The 13,460-nt window shown below is 40.3% G+C and overlaps 1 protein-coding gene across 1 annotated transcript in view; it reads right to left on the bottom strand.

Annotated features, from left to right (window-relative positions):
- Positions 1–6,470: 6,470 nt before the first annotated feature.
- The window catches only part of LOC118324312 (probable phospholipid-transporting ATPase IIA), a gene marked incomplete in the record, with an annotated part of 31,194 nt that continues 24,204 nt past the window's right edge, over positions 6,471–13,460 (bottom strand). The window contains 5 exon segments of the mRNA XM_035656593.1: positions 6,471–8,574; positions 9,813–10,016; positions 11,445–11,502; positions 11,618–11,726; positions 11,975–12,039. Of these exon segments, the coding sequence (XP_035512486.1) occupies positions 8,438–8,574; positions 9,813–10,016; positions 11,445–11,502; positions 11,618–11,726; positions 11,975–12,039 (573 nt within the window).

Below are 13,460 nucleotides of genomic sequence, written 5' to 3'. Positions count from 1 at the left end.
TCACTGAAACACACAAAGCCTTTAACTGTGGAGTCCCAGACTTGAACTTCTTTGAATAAATCACAAGTATCTCTTGTATAACAGTGTGTAACAGCATTTCACGGTGAACTGCTACTTTAAATCCCACACTGCCCTTACTCCAGTGTTGGCAAACACAGTATATACATGTCTGAGTCATGTCTCAGTTTATGTTCTGCCGAGAACAAATACTGTAACTCTCGTCTGTTGGGGTTTCCTTCTAGTTTCTAAACAGATGAGTTTAAAGTTCTAACAGCTTAAATCAGCCGGTCTGAGAGCTGAAAGGAGACGTTTGAACCTCGACAAGCAGCAGCTGATCTGTATGTGCTTCATCCGGGCAGGCAAACAAAAGTTTATAGGTCACTGCCTTAGGTAAACTGCCACAGTTTTACGATCATAAGTAATAAATGGAGGTGTTTTCAGGTAGTGGAGAGCACACAGGTAGGCTCAAATTCCTCCTGAATACATTTGCTTAAGTCAAGAAACAGGTAGTTGAAAGTGTGTTTCGGGGGAAGCTGGTTTAACATTAACAAGTTCACATATTGCCCAGGAGGGGAAGCTGTAGAATAAACCAGCCACATGTGCCAAGTTAAACTATACATTACTGTTCCAGTACCATGAGTCAACGCCTGCTCTGGTGCTTTCAGTGCAGTGCTGTGCTCGTAGTGTAGCGCTTTAGGTTTCAATATATAGATGAAAAAAAAAGAAAATCCAGAAATGAATGATTGGATTTAGCAAACTCATTTCCCTTTTGAACTTGACCCAACTGAGGATCAACTTTCCAAATGTCCACTATGTGGATAAAGTGGTCTGCTTCTGTTTAAAGGAGATTTTGATCCAATTTTGAGACAAACTATCTTGCTACAAATACACTTACATGCTTTCTTGAGTCAGATGAAATTATATATAGCCTACCACTGTCCAAAGGACTACCAGCACCACTAAAGCTCATAAATTAACACCCTATATCTTCAATCCATCTATCAATGTATGAATAATTGCTTCTATCTGATATATGTGTGATATTTTGTAAGTATTTGTGGCATGAAGTGAGTCTTTACCTTCTTTTTTCTGTTTATTATCACATGTAGTAATCCATTATTTTATCCCTTGCTATGCGGACTCACAGCAGCAGCTGTCAAGTGTCCCACTGATCGGCACTGATGAGCCTGACAGACAGACCGCTGGAGAGAGTTCAGTACAGTCAGCTAGTATATAATGTAGCTATAAGTACAGTGACACTTTCATGTGTCATGTATCATGTGATTAGGATTATAGCTCTTGGTTTCACAATAGATCTGGCAACTAAAGCTTGCTCTAAAAGATTTGGCAAAGTATTCATTTTACATAACATACAACATATGCTGTGTGTAGTTGCTGAGGCTGCTATGACATACAGTATGTCGCAGTTCCAAGTTTTCTTTCTGTAAAATATTCTGAAATTGTTGTTAATAACTTTTATATATAAGTTCTGGACATTGAAATAAGCACGAAAAGCCCCCAGCGTTTATGACATTAAGTTTCTCCCAGCACCTCCCAGCTCTGACTGACTTCCTGCAACCCTCACATAGTACATTTGGCAGGGCTCGCACCATTCAGCTATTTGATACAAACCGAAAAAGAACGTTTATTCTGTCTCAGCCTATAGAGTGGAACATCTTCACTGGATTTCATGTGCTAAACCTTCTGCACAGCCTCAGTGACTGATCCCGTGCTTACATCAGTCATGTCAGACCCACAGCCTTTCATAGGAAAATGTGTGTACTTGAGAGAGGGGAGGAGGCGGGGGTAATCAAAGGATCTGTTTTGGATTGAGACATGGATTAGTCTGAGAGGGGGGTGAGCAAGGTGACTGCGATGAGTCTGTAAACCACAGTGACCAGAGCTTTCGTTTTGGGGGTAACCATCCAGCAGCCTTGTCTACCAGATGTAAATTCCTCCACTGTTACGGAACACTTATGCAACTCCAAATTATGAATGAGTTAATGAAAACGGCACACGTTTAAGAAAGGAAAACCGCCTGTGTCCAGACGGCCGAGTTTGCACTTCCGTCTTTTTTTGTTGTTTTTTCCTCGGAGAGCCCACTTTTTCCAAGTTCATGCAGTATTTTCCATCACTGTAAAAACAGCTCATTGAGGTAGAGTTGTCTGGGTTAGAGCATTGCCCTGTTCGAGTTTTCCAAGTGTAACATGTGTGATTGAGCTTTTAAATCCAAGCAGTGGAACTTCGATATGGAAATAGTACATTGTATCGTGTCTCATGGAAATCTTTCCAAGGAAATTCAGGGGGCAAAGGGAGGCATGGACTTTTGCCTCCATTTCGTACGTTTGATCTGCTCTCGTATATGTCAAGTGTGTTGCACTTTTCTCCATTGCATTTAACACTGATTAAACTTTATTATATCTTTAGAACCGCCGTGCTTGTGGTTATTTTATTTAAAGCTGTCATCATGAGATCAGAAGTTAATGATTTTGTTTCCTCGAGAAAACAAGCAAAATTAAGATCTGCCAGGCTTAAAGCTATGTGCTTTCAGCGTCCTTTGGTATGGCATGATCTACGGGTGTGGTTTAACACTATATGTGTGTCGATGTGTTGCTCGAAAAAATGTATTGTGGCTGCTAAAGAGGTCAGCGTAGATGCTGCTAACATCAGTAAAGATCTTTTTACAAGGCAGACAAAAATAATCTGCTTTAAGGGAATAGTTTGACAATATGGGAAATATGCTTATTAGCTTTCTTCCAGAGAGTTATATAAAAAGATTGATACCACTCTACGATAATGTTTTCACACTAAATACACTAGCCAGCTGCCGGCTAACTTAATTTCCTGAAATCTTAAACTTTGCCTTTAAAGAAACAGTTTTTCTTTTTTGTTTTTGTTCAACCCCCCCCCCTCCTCAGAGAGCCAATAATATATATGGAGATATTTTAAGTCCTATCTCAGTGTACATGCACTGGAGGATAAAAGCTTCCGCATCCCGTTTGTGTAAGTTGGAAATACGACAATGATCGGCTTCATAATTAATCCAAACTTTGTGAAAATGCTCATCATACGTAAACTTTAAAAGTACAGAGAAACTTTCCCTCTTCAGCAGATGAATGTGAAAAGTCAAACTCTGCACATTCATCATCCTCCACAGTGAAGCTCAAACAGTGGGTAGGTTAAAAATAGGCTGTTTTAAAGGAGTGTAGCACACAATCCAGGAATTTGTGGATTGTTTTTAATGATGAAGCAGCGTAATTAAATTAGGTTCTGTTTCATAATTATCATAGATGTTAGACATGCAGCGCTGTAGCTGCTGAGACCACTACTGACAGGATTTTAGTGTGGGCAGTGCTGGCATGTCATTGTGCAATAAGGAATCTTATTTCCTTCCTGCCACAACTTGAGATCCCTGGAAACATTTTCCTTCTTTTTCCAAATTGTACGAATGAACTAATATGTTCCATCAACATGGAAACTACATACATCCACGCTGGATGAAACCGCCTCATTATGTAATAGGATTCTGATCAATACTCAAATGTTTGTAGAGAGAATTCAAATGTCTTAAGTCCAGTGGAAAAGTGGCAGACTAGCTCACGGATTTTTCCCTTCTGAGCACAGCATTATAAAATCCCATGAAACAGTATCACCCCGACACTATTTCCTGTCTTGTCCAGGTTTTCAATTCCATCCTACAGTAGTTCATACCTTTAATGTCTCTCTGTATGTATTATCAGCACAATATACATGAAAAAAAGTCAATATTTGGTAGGTAAAATAGCATGGAACGCACATATTCAGTATTTCAGCAGAAAGAAAAACTCCCTCTTCCCATTGCAGCTTTATTCACAACAACAACTGACTGTTTAGCCTCAACAATCACAATTAATCACGCGTTGCACCAGTTAAAAATTTATCTAATCCAGTCGGTCTTAAAGTGATTTGGGCGGTTTCGTCCATTTGTTTTGGGAGGCATTAACAGTGTCATTAGAAATCACAGGGAGAGGCAGGGAAACACATCTGCAGCCCTTCTTTAACAGTCGTGGGTGCTAAGACAAATCAAAGCATTCCAGGCCCACGGAGCTATAAATAGTGCCAGAGGAGGGTGTGTGTTCATGCTTTGCAATATTTCTGTGAGGGGCCTGTCATTGCCAAAATCCAATGTTTACACAGGGCAATAACAGTGTGTAGTAAACAATTCATCTGCACTAGCTTGTTCATTATTTGGTGTCATTCCAAATCATCCATCAAGGGATTCTGTTATTTCCAAACAACCCACTGATTCTAAGCAGACAAGTTTAATGTGGCACATAATCCAAGGAGCGTTATGCAAATGAGAGTTATTGTTGAGTTGGTTCATTAGGCCCGTTAGCCAATCAGACGTGGCGCAGAAGCACAGCTGACCTCAGGCCCAAGCTGTGCTGCAGAGGTTCAGTGTTCTCCCCGGGAGGCTGGCGAAGGCCCAGTGACCTCGTTGATGTGGTCGCCTTGGCCCGAAGGTTGAGTATGGAATCCACATGGTTCCATGCTATCATTTGTATTAACCGCTCCAGTCAGGACCCTGTGACAGTTTGTGGTATATTCTGTAGCACATTCAAGGCAGACTCTCTCTCTCTCTCTCTCTCTTTCTCTTGCACTTTTCCATTGGGAGCAGCGTGTAAGATGTTTCCAAGCTGGAAACAAATTCCTGTCTAGAAGTGCCAAAGATAAAATGCACCGACCTCGTGATAATTAGCCTGGATATGTTACGCAACAACTGTAAGCTACCTTGCTTTAAAGCCTAAAAAATCCAAACCTTATAAAATGCAAAGTAAATTTCAAAATTTACTTTGACTGTGATTGGATTGTGGATTTGGCAGCGGACCAGCTCTGGCTCCAGAGCTGGCTTTAAGAGAGGAGGAAAGACCACGAATGTTAAGGTTAGCAGGCAGCTCTGTTGATTCTGGAGTGGAATTTCACTTTTCATGGGACTGATTAAGTTAAATGGTTTCTTTTAATGGTATAACTTACGCATTTGGGCAGTGGAACAAGAAAAAAAAGTTGGACATACACTGTAGTTTTAATTCGAACATGCAGTACTGAGGTGCTTGACTGCATGTTAAAAAAAGGAAAAGATTTTATGACTGAGAATCTAGTCCAACTAAAACCATCTTTGGTCTGAGACGCCATGTAAGCTCCAACACTTTTATAACTTGTAACCTACATGGATAATTAACAAAGTTCCTTCTAAAATCTTAAACTAAAACTAAGTGTGGACATTGATTTCAAAGAAAAAATATGACATGTTTTAGTGATTTACATTTCTAATGAAGTCTTACACTACTTTTCTTTTTGATTCTTGATGGTAATGTTTTAATGTTGAATGTCAAAGCCTGAGATTGTGGATTACCTGAGACGTGTATGGATGTAACCATGAGTGAAGGAGAGTGAAAACACAGCAGCCTCTCCAGGCTTCAGGGACTCCCTCCTCTGGTGAGAGAGTGCCAGACACCCTCCTCCAGCTGCATGTATGGCCCATGTAACTTGCACCTCATCAGAAACTGGACTGATGTGGAACACCACCATAATAACCATAATTGTTTTTGCATACAAACTGTATGATGGATTCCATGTATGAGGGATGCCCTGGAAAAAGTATTACATTTTGTTTCATTCACAAAAAAAACATGTTTTCTTATTTACTTACTATTCTTATTGCAGCATGTCTACAGCCACATTGCGGGGTACCCTCGCTTTTTAATTTCACTCTGATTTATTAGTCTGAGGCCACTAAGCCACGATAGACCACACTGAGCTCAGCTGGATCAACTTTTATAATTCATGAAATTGTCATTAAGCCACATTAAGCTCCACTGTTATACTGTGTGGATGTTTCACAATTTTTCAAGACCTCAAAATTACATAGAAGTCCTTTAAGCTTTAGCAAAACACTTATCACAAGGTTTTTTTTTAATGGTTTTTCTGAAGTTAATTTAGCCTTCTTAAAGGATAAGTCTGAGATATTCTGTTTTGGTTATTGTCAACAAATCCCATAAAAAGAAAGTGTTGTGTGTCTGTATCTACGGTCTGACATATCACTCCTCTGTGTCATAAAACTCCACTGTTGTTCAAAAACTATTAAAAACATTCAATGAGCCACACTGTTGCTTGGGGCAACATGTTCTGTCTTTAACATGAACACACACACACACACTGTAGTCTATGATGACTCACATACAACATCCTGCTGCCACAAATATTCACTAGAGCACCAAATGTATATTAATCCACAGCTGAAAATACTCCCCAACAAATATATTCTGTATGAGTAACATTTGTTACACACCAGTGCCCCTAGCTTTTTTCTTCATAAAAATAAAAGTACCCCCCCCGCCAGATTTTATTCTTTAACAAATGTACTTGGGGCTGAGCGCTACAGACATGCTAAGACAATTGGAAAGGATTCAGACCCAGAATCGTTTTTTATATATATTTTTTTGCTTTTAATCAACAGTGACAGTTAAAGAGTGACAGGAAAGGGGAGAGAGAGAGAGCAGATGACACACAGCAAAGGGCCATATATCAGTTGAACCCATGGATGCTGCAGCAAGGACTCAGCCTTGGTGCTTGGGGGGTGTCAGCTCTACCAGGTGAGCTATCCGGGCGCCCCACACATCTGATCTTTTCCTGAGATTTATAATAATAAAAGCATAAATTAACCCCAGGCTGTCCGGACATGAAGCCTTTTTAAATTGTCAAGTGGAAGAAACAATGGCACAAGAAAAGAAAACATGAGATTTATTAATCATCAGCACAACATTGACATCAACACAATTCTCCCTTTTTGTTCTGCTCATTTGAGTGCAATCAACACCATTAAATAAAACATGTTAATAAATAAAAAAAACAGGTTATTTACAAGCAACCAAATCATTTTAGCATCATTTCTGTTTTTGCAATTCTATTACAACATAAAAATATAACAATCAGTTGTACAAAACAAAACTGTGCAAAAAGCTTGCTGAATCCAGCGGGGATTAAAAGTTTAGTTAAACATATTTTTTGAAATGATTAGTTTATGGCACCCTGGATGCTCTGTTTGACACATCAACATTCATCGAGTCACATGAGAAAAAGTACTGAACTGAACTGAAACGACGTTTGAATTCATTTGAAATAAGTGACAGTGCGGCCATGTTATTCTGTTAGTTGCTAATTATTTACAGTATCTCCACCTTCACGCCACTAATGAAATGAAATATAAGGAGTGTAGTGTCATATCAGTTTTTTTCTTTCAATGTGCAGTAGTAATACTTATTGACAATATTCACACTGTATCTGACTGAAGAGAGGTGATTTGATCCCTTTTTTCTTTCACAGCTGAACTGCGGAGGTTAGTAGTAAGTGATGGGGCCCTGGATTAGACGACATGAAAGGGGGCAGCTGGACGCCGTTCACCAGGGTATTTTCAGTTATGGCTTTAGGTCACTGTTACAGTGAGTCATCATGCAATGCTGAAGCGTGGCCGGTGCTGGCCTGCTGAGCAGCCACATGAGAGGCTGCGACATTCCCCTGTGGACACACAGCCAGTTGGGAGCCCCAGCGGAAGGTTTTCGGCTGCAAATAACCAACACTCCTCTGTGGCTGTTTTCACCGCGCTCCACAAACACTAACAACTCAGGGTCCGTACAAAGAGACAAAGACAGATTTAACATCAGACACCACGGGTCATGCTAAAATAAACAACCACACCACCTCCGCCGTGTCAGGGCTGTAGCATCGCGGTGACGCATAAACAAATACACAAACTTGCAGACGTGTGTTTTATGCAAAGTCTAGCCAGTAAACTTTTTTTTTTTTTTTTAACCGTATAATTCTCAAACTCCATTTAGAATTTGATGTTTAAGGAGAGTGTGAATCAAGTCCTGAGTGAGAATGCTACGTCAATTTCAGTGTCTAACAATAAAACTGACTTTACTATTTAAGAACTGGAAATTAGAGAAAATTAGTTTCCAGCCCAAATGACACATCTACAGAAGAGTGAGACATCCAACTTTTCCAGTTACTTTCCTTGATGTGAGTTTTGACATAAAAAAAAAACCTATATATATATAAGAGTCCTGAACATTTCTGTTCAGGACTCTTTTTTATTCATAATTCTGAGACGACAGCTGACAATAAATAAGTCTGTTAAATGAACTCAAATTTACTGCAGAAATCATCAGTTAGTCTTTGCATCAAACACGTGTAGCAAGAAACACTGCTTTTAAACCCAAACTCTTTCTCTCAGTAAACGACCTGTCCCTGACAGAATTGTCTGTCACTCATTTCCAGGTGGAACTCACAAATTAAAGGGGATGAATCCAATGTTTGATTCTCTGGTCTAAGCACGGGCTCTGCTGGATGAAGACACGGACGCCTTTTCGTTTACGAGGCCGGAGGTTCCTCTCAGTCTTTAAGAGGTCAGCTTGGAGTAGCTCGGCGGGGAGAAACGTCTGCGGAGGTACTTGAGGATGTAAAGCGGCAGACAGCTCACCAGCGTGATGGCAGTCACCTTCCACAGGAATGATACTGTGGTGATGAAGTATACGTCTGGCATGGACGAAGAGTCAAAGATTAGAATGAGATTGTAGGATACAGACAGAGATTTAGAAGCATCATTTAACAGTTCTGAATGGAAAAAAAATATTTTTTTGTAATTTTTTTGACAGCTAGACTAATTTCTTGTTAAATAATCAGGTCAGGCCGCCCCTGCAACTCCAACTGCCTTCCACTGACCGGCTGACTGTCCTGTTATTTTTAGAACACCATCATTCACCTGAGACTGACACAGACTGGTGCGCCACACAAACTGAAAACCTCAAGTATAGTATGTTAAAAGTGATTAAAAACTCAACTATAATTTCTCTCTGGAGTTCTTGGGAAAATCTTTCTGAGTTGGAACCATAACAGTCCTTGAATGCAAGATACAGAAAAATTAACAGTTTCAAACAAATGTTCTTGGAAAAAGCCAAATTAAGTGTGTAAGCTGCACACGCAACAGAAGAATAGCCTTTAAAATCTATTCCAGTTGGACTTCAAGAGGGAGGAAAAGTGTCCAAAAAGGGTACACTTGACCACATGCCAGTCATGATCGTCGGTGGTGGAGATTGTAGGCTGAAAATACAACTCCACGCCCCACATAAAGCTGAAAATAAAGGCTTGGAAAGCTCTGGGTTAGAGTATTGTATATGTCACAAGGCTTAATATGGCACTAACTAAACTTGGACATTTATTTACTTGAGCAAGCGAAAAAAATAAGCCAATAGCCTGACAACATGCAGGCTGTAATAAAGTAATATAAACACCAACAATATACCCTTCTTCTGCTACAAATGTTATGTTTCTAATGGCTTTGAATCTCATTGAACACAACCAGTGTTTTCTATCTAACACTATGTTTTACTGTGATAAACACATGAACCTTGGCGGTCCACAGGAAGCTAACAGGACTGTTGGCATTTCCTCTTTGATACTACGGTATGCCTGAGTCTCGTCCACACCAGGAAAATTTGTCAATGCACTCACCTTTAGCTTTCCTAATATCCAGCATGCCACAGCTTATTGTACACCAGAGGCATAATATGAACAAGCAGATCCCCCTTACTGCTGAATGCTGACGTACTATTTCAAGGTCGCCAAAAGCACATATATCAATCAGGCTGCAGTGAAATGAACCCAGACTGCATTTGTTTTCTTGTCTCAGTGATATACACCGCTGCAGGCTCAGAGTCACCTTCTGTGCAGGGTGAAGTATGAGTTTATGTATACGTGTGCTTGTGTTTGCTCACCTATGAACTCGTGCAGGAAGACGAGTGAGGCGACGTAGCAGGCCAAGCTCAGGAGCTCGCCGACTATCATGAGCCAGTGCCACGTTTGAATGGTGAGCGCCACCATCAGCAGCTCAGTCAGGATGAGAGAGGTGAAGGAAATGGCAACGATATGGACGAACTCTGACTCGAAGAGCAGCAGTGCCCCGTACATGATGATGCTCCCTGTGGAGTGAGAGGAGGCCATAAACCGAGAGTGAGCACTTCACAAGAACTAACGCCAACATTTATCCTTTCCTTTACCCAATACAGTCAATCTTTAGTCTGCAGAAAAATAAGTGATTGAAGAGTGAATGAAATACTATGCTGCAGGATCCGAGCTATGGAGGTCTTAAGCGACGGAAGGCAGTGAACAGTTATCAGAGTCAAAAAGAAAGATCAAGCTTTATACTTTTCTCCTGCATGCACAGCTCCCCATTGTCCTCACCACAATTCCAATTTTCCTTATGCTTATATTATGGTTTGACTACAGGATATGCTTGTGCATGCATGTCCAGATAAGAGATTGGTCAAGAGTGTGTTTCCAACATCAGCGGTAAATACAATCTACAGAAAATGAGATCACTCTGTTGCTAGATAGCTTACCTGAAAACCCTAGCAGCTAAAGACCAGTGAGCACCAGGCTCTCAGCTAGCTTTGTGAGTGTTATCTTGCCAGCTAAATTATTGAGGTTATATAGTGATGCTACAGCAGTATGCAGTACAGTAATAGGATTATATAGCTGGTGTAGTTTAACAAATTAGTCCCAGCTAGGTACCCGTATAGTTTAACAGCTAACTGAAAAGGATGGTGCTCAGTGTGTAGCTAGTCTCACTGATGTTAAACACACACCCTGGACATGCCCATCTGATTGCGTGGGAGAAAATAGGGAATAGATAAATCCTTAATTGTGTGCCAAGATCATGTGAGGAGCTAAAAAAACGCAGTGAAAGATACACACAGAGCAGTAAAGTATCCTGTACCTTTTGAATTATTTCACCACATTGAACGTACAAAGAGAAGGTACAGTGTAAGAAACAGTGAGCAAAGTGATACCAACATAGAGAGCTGTGGTTTGGAAACATACGGTAGCTTAAGATCATAAAATGGAGCGTTCATGTTTTGACAGAAATAAATAAAAGGTTTCGGGGCGTAGCTTATGATGCCCCTGTAAACACCTTTTCACTGCAAATGGTCCATGTCGGAAAGTTACCACAGGCTTTTTCACAAAGTCTGCACAAAGAAATAAAATCCTCCAGAAATAAAAACAAAAAAGTGTGTGGGCTGTTAAAAGATACCTTCATTTATCTGTTTGTTGGGCTTTGATTTGTCTATTTGCCTAAATTGGACATTTGATCAACATCTTTGCGTCTGATCTGATGCCTTGTTCTTCTGCAAATGACTGGACAAAAATGTGGCTCAAAATACTGTTTGAATGCAAAATAATAACTGCTGGCTCTATGTATGTAATGTGGTGACTCTATGACACAGTGTGCTTGCATTGTATGTTGACCTTCCAACACATGTTTGCGTGTGAGGCTGTTTTTCTATTTAGGTTATTACGAGTACATCTCTCCTACGGTAGCAGTTATTGACTCACAAAATCTTCCTTACCTTGATAGATACTTATTAAGACCCATATTAGAAATGTCTTGAAAGATAGTGGTCGACCCTGTGCAAAGAAAACAGGAATAGAATTATAGTCCCACTTTTCGTACACATTTTTTGTATATCTGAACCATATTTGGCTGTAACATTGTAACAGTGTGTGACCGTTCATTCAATACCTTCAAGAGATCTTTGTACAATTCTGGGTATAACATGGCAACCTCTGACTTCACATCTTTGTCCAACACCAGGGAGAAGACAGGGAACATGGTGTAGATGGTGGAATAGCTGAAACAGACAAATTCATGTGACCTTAGCATTGGGGAATATGCTCCCAACAAAATGGCACATGGACAAGACGTTTTACACATTTCATTGTTAGATTCAGCAGTGAAATGCATCAGTCCAGCAGTCAATACTTTCATATTTTCCCCTTCTCACATTTCAACAGTGCTTTAACACAGAGGAAATGCCAGGGAAACAAGGCAGCCAAATGCTCTCTCGATAAAGTCATCGCCATTCAGTTTGTATCTCACCCAATAGTCAGAAATCCTTGGTAGAGTGGGACTGAAGCAAAGTAGAAAACAGAGGAGAAGACAGCCTAGAGAAACAGAAAAAAAAGAACAGAGAAAGTCAGTGAGTCATTTTTTATCCTTCCAAATGGCAGTACAGATGCTAATGGAACAAATCAGAGGGCATCACTTTCCAAATGCTACACACAGAAATAATGTCTAGGAGCCAATTTTTACTTTGCAGAAGTACAACAAAACTAAAGCGAGAACATTAATCTGGCACGGTAACGCTCAACTCAAAAGGTAACCACACTCTGACTAATCAATTAGCTAAATCCCACACATAAAATGCGCAATAATCCTCACTCGACCGCAGCGCTACTGCAGGAGAAAAACATCACTGACTAACTCTAACATGTATCTCTAACATATGGATGATGCTGTCAACTAGTCAGCCTACCATCAGGCGGCCCCAAACCAGACAGGTCACAGCAGCGGCTGTGGTTGGTGTTAATGTGAGACATGTGGAGGAGGGCCTCCCTAAAACCCCACAATCCATGATGCAGTGAGTCATGGGCTGTCCCTCCACGGCGGGGGCTGAGGTTGGACTGGGACATGGGAATTGGACTGGGGACGGTGTCGGGTGTGTGTGGGGGGGGCTGGCTCAGAAGGGCACCACGGGCTGAGTCATCTTGCACCCCACCCTTCCATGACCACCCCTGAAACTTCTCCCTGCCTCGCCCCAATCATCTCCTCCTCACATTCAGATTTTAGGTGTTGTGGATAAACACAACCCATATCTCCATGCCCCCAACATATATATAAGTATTATTTTTCAGACATTTAACAGTATTTGATGAATGCTTTGGCTCAATATTTTTAATGTGCAAAACTCTTAAAGCAAAGAGTCAATCTGACTTGCTCGAATTGTGCTTTAAAACACAAAATGCTGTCCTCATATACAAAAAGCAGAAGACTCACATCACAAATCACATGCTTACATACAACCACCTCATATGAGCAGTTTCAATGTTCATTATTAAAACACCTTATTTTAACATTACTACCCAAGTGAGCAGCTTAATTACTTGCATGTCAAAAGTATGGCTGGAGTGGTAATAATAATAAAAAAGGAAATAAACTGAAACTGTGATTTCTTTGCTTCTGATTACTATCAAAATGTTAACAATGCTCTGAGTGTCCAGTGTGTAATAAGTGGTCTTGATTAAAAAATTATTATCTATATCTTACAGTAATACAGCTTATTCAGTTTGAATTTTTTGCAGACTCAGATTTTAGTTACTGTTACTAACTACTATTAACATGCAATAATGAGATCATGGATAAACATATGAGTCGTTGTGATGCTCAGATGAAACTTTGTATGTGATGCATTACCTAATTTGATACAGATAGTCTCATGTTGTGTGGTATGTGTATGTTTTGACGCCAAAATTAGTATGTGTGTGTGTTTTGCATAATACTGCGTGACGACCCACTCCACCTTGTC

Source organism: Morone saxatilis, unplaced genomic scaffold (assembly GCF_004916995.1).
Source record: "Morone saxatilis isolate NCDOM2014 unplaced genomic scaffold, NCSU_SB_2.0 Contig15, whole genome shotgun sequence".
Classification (NCBI taxonomy): domain Eukaryota; kingdom Metazoa; phylum Chordata; class Actinopteri; family Moronidae; genus Morone; species Morone saxatilis.
This window is presented reverse-complemented; position numbering and strand designations above follow the sequence as displayed.